Source organism: Trachymyrmex septentrionalis, unplaced genomic scaffold, assembly GCF_001594115.1.
Source record: "Trachymyrmex septentrionalis isolate Tsep2-gDNA-1 unplaced genomic scaffold, Tsep1.0 scaffold21, whole genome shotgun sequence".
Taxonomy (NCBI): Eukaryota; Metazoa; Arthropoda; class Insecta; order Hymenoptera; family Formicidae; genus Trachymyrmex; species Trachymyrmex septentrionalis.
In genome coordinates, this window is record NW_017305288.1 from 396,431 (window position 1) to 405,041 (window position 8,611).

Here is an 8,611-nt window from a genome sequence, read left to right on the forward strand (position 1 = left end):
ATCCCAATCCAGGGCTTGGCACGATTTGCACTTCTCAGCCGATTTTCGACTCGACTCCGCCTTTCGCTACTCTTCTCACCTCATCATCTTGCGCGCAGTCCAAACATCGCTCGACATTTAGACGCTCGTAGACGTGAGATCCACCCGCTTTGGGCGCTCACGCTTTAAACTTCATTCTATTTTGTTTCGTTCACATTACATAACTAATTGTCATTCATTTAGATTTACAACGCCTGTTTATTGCCGATGTAATACTAAAAGCCCTAAAAAAAGCGTATTGCTGTATGCCAAAAAAACACTTCCTCTATTACGAATAATTTATTGAACGATACAAGTACGTTTGAAAACTTAGAAGCGATGTGCAAAAAATTATTTCCTGATAATACTTATACTGTCTCAGCAAGGGAGAAGAATTTGTTAGATTCGCCTTTACAAAATATGGCTAACATCTCGCGTACCTGTAAAAACCAAGTGGCCTGTCTGGAGAACTCGCCTAACATTCACGAGCAGATAAAAAAAGCTGGAACGTATACCTCGGACTTGGCATTACACACGACGAATTATCTAAAATGAGAGCAGAATCTAGAATGCGATATTAACGACAATGGAATGAGTTCGGAGGAAGTACTTGATGAGCAAGTCATCGAACTCATTTAATTATATATCGTTTTATTAAATACTTTCATTCCACATTCTGCATTTTTAGATACATTTATTGTGTTGACATGCAGAATTCGAGATACAATTTACAACTTTTTTTATCTGCTCGTAAATGTGAGGCGAGAATTACTACAAACCAAACGATTTTGAGAGTATGGGTCATGTATCTGGTGATTTCTCTCATATGCCTGTGGTGCGCATGCTGATTGTACGCAGTCATAAGGCACCTACAAGTTTAACGTCGTTTCCAAACTTTGTTTAGAGAAGTGTACTTGGCAAGGATATTCTCGGTGATTTGCCATTGTCTGCCGAGAGGAGCTACGAGCGTTCGACAAATTTTTTGGTTTTGCCTGGGATCGAACCCGGGATCTCTGGCATAGCAGTCTCGGCTATATTGTCTATACCACGCTCGTGCTCGAACGATTTTACGAGAAAATGTAAAATCTGCTGTGGAAAAATGGCGCAAAGATGACAAAAAGCTGAAAAAGCCCGATGGAAAGATCTCGAAGAGCGCGTAGAATTTATCACCTGCGCGGCTTTCGGAATTTAGAGTGTGGAAGGTTTTCTCTTTCTCTTTCGTTATCGATATCGCGTGTAAGTTTCAACAATACTGCGTTGTTTCTTATAATTCTCATGATTGGTCTTCTACCGATAATATCGACAGAGCCGTTGATCTTAAATACCTTCGAGATCTGTGCCAATATCGCGCTGAATTTTTAATTAGACAATTAGGAAGGAGAATACGTTGTACGAAGACACGTATTGTCAACGTAATTTGAGCGCCGTTGATATGTCGGACTTAAAAACTTTTTTTGATCTTACATAATGTTACTTCTTGATACAATAGATACCAGTCAAACACCGTAAAAACGTATAAAAATTTATAAATATTGTTTGTCAAGTGAAAATCGCAAATAAGTTATTTTTTACAATCGCTTCTTTTATTAAGTATTCAAATTAATTCTACATTAAATATCTGGTTTAGTCATAAAAAAAATCAATTTATGACTCTATACATCAAATTAAATTCATTAGCGACAATAAGACTTAGAAAAGATAAGCCTTAAGATATCCGAAATCAATATATCCTTAAATTTGCTGATTAAATTTATTCGATTCAATATCCACTTTTCAATATATATATTCTATAAGTCGATACGCATCGTATGATACTAACATTTTGAATTTTATGACTATCAATTTTGCATTTGATAAGAGCGAATGTTTAATATTGTATTAAGAGAAATTAAGACATAAACGCACGCATTGATTCAAATCAAATGTCTACAGGAAAGTAACAATGTTGGGACTGAACAGAGATAGCACTTCTTTCTGCATCATCTTAATCGGCAACTTGTTAGAAAAACTCATATCACTGGAGTCACACGACCCTGAGGAATTGTGCACGGCACTCATGTTGACGATTGCACATGCGGCGCATTTCTCTTGTCAAGTCGTTCGGAACAAAATCCCCGATGGACGAAATCATGATGGACGAAATCTTTTATACAAATGATTCATATCATTAAAGTTAATATTTATTATTTATTTAATTTGGTATGAGATTTAATATAAAGAAACAAGTTAACTACAATACAATGTTTATGGAAAGTTTACTTTTTGACAAATTCATCAAATTTTCTTTACTTTTTGCAAGAAAGTTTTGTTATTCGTTACTTTTAAAAATCTTTTATACACAATGATACATATCATTAGAGTTAAATAAATAATAAAAATAGTAAATAATAAAAATAACTATTTAGGTTCTACTTTTTAATTTGTTACAATAAAAAAAAAGTATCACTTAGTTGAGTTATACGTTATTTTTTAATATATATATACACACACACACACACACACACACACACATGTGTATAAGAAAAATGTCATAAAACTTGGCAATACTTAATGAAAAATTGATATTAACATTATTTACATGAATTTGTTGATAAATAGTATTCACATTGATAAAATTGCATTTATACGTCATACGAGATTTATACTTGTATAACAACATTTATTTAAAATTTATAATAAAACATGTTCAAAATGTCCTTTTTTCCTAATTCTACATAAAGACGTTGAAATGCCCGTCGAATTAAATTTGTTCCAGTATTATAAATCTTTTCGGGAGTAATAGAAGAAATTTCTTCTATAATACGCTTTTTTAACTCATTCCAATTGTTTATTAGATTTCGATGAACGTACCCCTTTATATGTTTTCAACAGAGTTGAGTAAGTTAACTCTTTTTTTAAATTAAGTTAAGTTAACAGCTTTGAAAATGTAACTTGTTAATACGTAAGTTGTTCCATAATAAAATTAATTGAATTGGAAGTTAAATTAATAAAAAAAAGTAATTGAAAAATTAAAAGTTAAATTTGTTTTATTACACGATTTCAAGATTTCAGATTTATAAATAATGGAAATAACAAATATATCCTTTATTTAGAAGCATACTCTATATAAATATTTTTACATACACTTATTAAATCTAAGTAATAAAGCCACTTCGAAATTTTTATCGGACATTTTTCCTCGAAAGTTGTCGAAAACGAGTCGAAATATAGTTAACTTTAAGAAACTCCAATTAAAAGTTAATAGTTATCAATAAATTGTAAGATTCTAAAATATAAGTTAAGTTAAAATTATTTAACTTTTTAACTTTAAAAAACTTAACTTTTCTAATTTTCTAAGTAAGCACTAGCCAACCTTAGTTTTCAGAAAAACTACATGTTATAATAAGTTTTAAGTAAACGTTGTTATATAAGTATAAATCTCGTAATATGGAGAGAAAAAGAGAAAAGATGAACCATACAAGAAGTTTAAAAAGAACAGGCCTATAATAACATATCTTATTTCTTACACCATGCGCTGGACGCTACATCGCTTTATGCCCCAATCCATCTTCTTGTACTGTTTTAAGCGGTTCATTCATCTACGCTTCCGTTTCACGCGTACCAAAAGGCTATCCAAATGACTAATTTCGACTGGCCGAATCAATTCGAGAGAAAGCTCGCAGAAGCGAACCTCGAGAGGCTCTTCTTCCGCATCGGGCACTCGATAATTCAACGAGCGAGCGATAGCCGCGTATTCTTACCTGAAAATCAATACGGAACTACGGCGGGCTTTCATCGTCGTAGTCTCTGTCGTGATCCCATATCGTACAGGGCACGTATCTACGGCTTCTTTTTTATCGGGGGCAATTGGGACTGGATTGGCACATTCATTGTACGGACGCAATTCGTAAAACACAATCCGTACGATGGCAAAGCGGGAGAAGCCAACCTCCTCCCGCTATAGCGAAATCAATAGAACTTTGCCGGAAGTAACGAAGGAAACACTTTCTTTCTCCTTCCCCTCACATCTTCACACAAAGTTTTTTTCTCGCTACTTCCTCTTCCTTCTTCCGCGCTGGCAAACGATCAAGCTGTTGAGGTACGAGAATCCTTTATTGGAAGTACCTAATTGGCGGGCTTATGGGACAAAGGAGAAAATAGCAGTTGTGAATCCGATTGTCAAGCATCTCGAATACACGCCGTATTAGTATGTATGAAGTGCGAAGACGCTGCTTCTCTCAATCCGATCTACTCGAAGAAACCTTCACTGCAAATTTCATTAGGTGAAAGACAGGCAGATTTGTCTTGGATCCCTTAACCTACATCTTTTGCACGAAATTGTCTGATTGAGACGGAAAATCTTTACTATTCGACTCTTTCTATAACTGACGCTTAATTTAACTAACGAGTCGGGAACATTTAATCGCTATCGTCTTTTTGTTAAAAGATGAGCTGTAGAGAATTAACCTGAATCCTAATCCTGAGATTTCTGAGAGTTTCTCATAACGAGATGTTAGCTTATTGTTAATAAGCTGGATTTTGAAGTAGCTTTGAATGGATTAAAAAACTATTTTCCCACAAATATCGTTGAGATAATGGAGAGAGAGAGAGAGAGAGAGAGAGAGAGAGAGAGAGAGAGAGAGAATTCGGTTTCCATAAAAATAAATACTTGTCTTAATTGTATTCTATATTTACGAAAAGTTATTTACGAATAATATAATTATTTTCTACAAAAAAATAAACTTTTCGTAAAGATATTAATAATTATGCAATCTTAACAATTGTAGGACAACATTACTTACCTTTTAACTCAAATCCTGAAAGAATTAATTGATTGGTTATTCAAAACATATTCAAAACATTCAAGATTGTTATTTAGCAAAATGCAAAATTGTTTTTCAAACTTCATTCATCTTGTCTTTATTAGTTAGTCGATGAATCATGCATTTCATTATTTACAATATAACGCGTTGACTTAAACTGTACGTATACAATAAGCTACACGATTAACGGTAGTAATTATTAAAGTAACATCCACGTCTCAGCGATCAATGTACATGGATCAATGTATATGGACATGAATTACTTCTGTATCACTGTTTATTTCAATTATTATCGGACAGTAACAAATTGGATACTTAGGAGAAATTTAATACGAAATTTTAATTTATAGAAAATAAATAGTAAATGAAATATGATATTAAAAAAAAAAATGATTGATGATAAATCAAAATTTCAAAATACTCAAAATTAAAATATCCCACGAAGTAAAAGTAGTATTTCTTAATGATTTAAGAAGCACGATTCATTCAAGTTCAATCAACTTGAGCATTTAAGAATATTAATTATGCGAATTAGATAGTTCAAGCATTTTCACAGATTGAGAGTTTCAAATATATAACTATTAGAATTTTTTGCAAATTTATTGAGCGAATCATTACTGATATCTGCACATATCATATAAAGTCGTTAGCAAAAAAATTGCATAAAAACTGTTTCTTTTAACCCTTTCAAGCCCATTATTGTTATTTTTACATCAGAGATTTGTTTCCCTAGATAAATTTATGTTTACATTTATTTTTTTTTTTAATTACAATCTCTGATTAATTACAATCTCTTGTAATATAATATAATACAGTATCGCTAAACAAATATAATACAATATAATGTAACATCATGGAACATGATGTAATGCACATTTCTCTGTCATATTATTTTACACTACATAATTATTATAATTACATAACATAATATCATATTTCATATTTTGATGCATATATTTAATACATTCTTAGGAACTTAATTAAAACGATATAATTTTAATAATACCGTGCGGCATATTGGAGAGCTGGAAAGGGTTAATGAGCCTTATCCTTTAACTTGCTTTTACATTAATACATAAGTATAGGTGCAGGCTATCTTGTGATCCGCGAGCACGCTGATGAAGTACATTTTGATCTTGGAAAGCCCATAGTCCGAGATCGATTTGCTGCTAGAAAGGGCGGATTACTCCCTAAGGGTTAATGAACGGTTCATTAATGACGCAGTAGAACGCGATCGGTCTCGCTTAAAAATGCCAAACGATGTGATTAATTTAATATTTCAATTTTTTTATTATTTCACGGATACTTGATATACACCGAAATATATGAAAAATCGATATGTGCCGTGGCTCTTTCATTAACGTATATGCGAACGATTATTCACGATGACTAAACGATCTCCTAATTAACTTTCATTCAGATCAATCATCGTTTCAACAAATTACTCTAACGATCTTCGAGACATTCTTCTTTCATTAAAAATGTCCAACTTGTTATTAGAATTATTATTACGCTCAACAATTGAGGGATTAATCAATCTTATTAATTCAGAAAAATTTCTTTCGATAGTGTCGGTTTTAAATTATTCATGGTATAAATTTGTATTTGGAACGAACTAGAATTTTTTTCTTTTTTTCATAAAATCAATTATTATATTATTAATAACGGATAAAATTTTCTTTAATAATTATTTTCTTTAATAATTGATGGAATTCCATGCTAATTAATTGTCATCGGAAAATGTCAACCTTTTTAAAAATCTGTGATTAACAATCGTAATTTTCAACAAAAACGGTCAATAATGTTTCATTTACGATAAAATCGTTAATTACAGAAATATCAGAAAATTGCATTTACGTTAACCGTTTATTTTTTTACTTAAAGATAATATTAGACGGTAACTTCTTCGGAAAATCTGCTCTTATCGTCGAGGTTGATAACTATGGCGTGCGTTCTAGCGTGACCGGATTTACTCCTGGATTTGTCCTTCGAATCAGATTCTTTGCCATCTTTTCCGTGACACATTTCCCTGCCGACGTCCTCAATAGGGTGTTTCGAGGATGTTGACACGGCGATGTCTTTTCCGATTTTCCTCGACTCTGGCGTTTCATTATCCTTCGACATATCGCGCACATCCTTTCCTCCAAGCCCATTTTTCTCAATACATGCGCGACATCGATTTTCGCTCCGAGAACCGTTTCCTAAACAAAGGTAGAATTATCTGCCCGCAGGGCTTCACGGAATGTAATGAAAAATTAATAGAGTGTCCTGAACGGGTACAAAGGAAGAGAGTAAATAAATAAAACTCTCGTTTAGACTTCCAGTTTTTACAATAAAATTAATTTAACCGAGCAACATTCTTGAGGCAGATTACTTTATAATTCCGTTCATTTTCGTTTTTCTGATCTTTCAATGCATCAGAAACAATTTCGCAGTTCTTGCCCCCTAATTTCCAACTTTAAATGTAAATGAAATATGCGGGCCATATATACTGCTTTTGTTAGAATTTCCACTTTTTCTAATTTTATCCTCCGTCTCCAAAGCTACGATCATTCGTAAATCTGTGTCATTTTTAAAACAGATAAATTCCTCTGATTTTATTTCCAACTGCTAGCAGTGCTAGCTTCGAGCTCAGAATGTAATATATAAATAAAAGGTTTCTCTTCAGTTCATACAGAACTTTTATTGACGAGATTTTATTTCCGACTATGTTAACGTTGAAAAACAGTTACAACATATTTCACAATCCCGCTAACTTTTTGTAAAAATTCAATACACGTTATTTTAAATACACGTTAGTTTATTTTTTACCTGTTTGGGCCTGCTCTTGACAAGCTTGTCCGAGATTAGTTTCTTTTGTCGATTTATTGAGATCATTCAACTGAACGATGCTAGTCGAAATGGCTTGAATAGTAGATACTTGAGCCTCGACTCGATTCGAAGCGTCCAGCATGGCTGCCAGCTTCCTGGACAGTTCCTGATTTCCTAATAATATGTTCTTCTCCTTCAGGATCTCTAACTGATTGAGCAAACGGCGGAATTCCTCCTAGAAAGAAGTTGTTGGTCTCTTGCCACATCCTTATCTTATATCTATAATCTAAAATGCTAAAGTGTAAAAATTTTTTTAATTTCAGATAACTGTAAATTTTAAGATGTCACAATTTTGAAGTTCCAAAATTTCTAAAATTTGAGGAGTCTAATATTTTGAAATTTAAAAAATTTTAAGACCAGAATATCCTAAGATTACAAGTTACGAAACCTTCAAAGTTTCAAGCTTTAAAAAATTTGGAGAATTAGGATTTTAAAACTTTAAAAGTCTGAAACTTTGGCGCTTTATAATTCGAAAATTAGGTTAGCTATTTATTAGAGCAATACAATCGCAATTTGCTGCAAATCTAGATCTAGATCAGATTATATTTAGGAAAGTGGAAGTGTACAGTTTCGGATACGCTCCGGATGGAGACCGGAGAATCCAACCGGTTTACCGGGGTGCTTACCGTGACAGAGTCGCTTTCTTCGGCGAAATTACCCTGCTGAAGCGATATCGAGTTGGTCTGGTTACTAGTACCCTGCGGACGACTGCTTTTCCCCAAGAACTTGCCGGTCGCGCCACAAAGTTTACCAATCGTCTCCTCCTTCCCTCCGTCGCGGAATACCACGTAAGCCTTCGTTAAATGCGACGTATGTAACAACCAAACTTACACGGCACCGGGATTTCTATTCAAGCTAGTAAGAGGACTTTGCAGTAATTTTGCAGAGAGAGAGAGAGAGAGAGAGAGAGAGAGAGAGAG

At 33.4% G+C, this 8,611-nt stretch overlaps 1 protein-coding gene and 1 long non-coding RNA gene across 2 annotated transcripts in view; one reads left to right on the top strand and one right to left on the bottom strand.

Moving 5' to 3' along the window:
- Window positions 1–8,611, top strand: part of LOC108748042 — a 20,306-nt gene that overhangs the window by 4,795 nt on the left and 6,900 nt on the right. Inside the window, exon 2 of the long non-coding RNA XR_001939285.1 lies at window positions 2,890–2,895. This is a non-coding gene — a long non-coding RNA (uncharacterized LOC108748042). The remainder of the gene's footprint in view (window positions 1–2,889; window positions 2,896–8,611) is intronic.
- LOC108748037 (probable G-protein coupled receptor 158) overlaps window positions 6,711–8,611 on the bottom strand; it is a 91,398-nt gene continuing 89,497 nt past the window's right edge. Inside the window, exons 11-13 of the mRNA XM_018485995.1 lie at window positions 8,318–8,485; window positions 7,632–7,866; window positions 6,711–7,021 (exon numbers count right to left, since the gene is read on the bottom strand). Of these exons, the coding sequence (XP_018341497.1) occupies window positions 6,711–7,021; window positions 7,632–7,866; window positions 8,318–8,485 (714 nt within the window). The remainder of the gene's footprint in view (window positions 7,022–7,631; window positions 7,867–8,317; window positions 8,486–8,611) is intronic.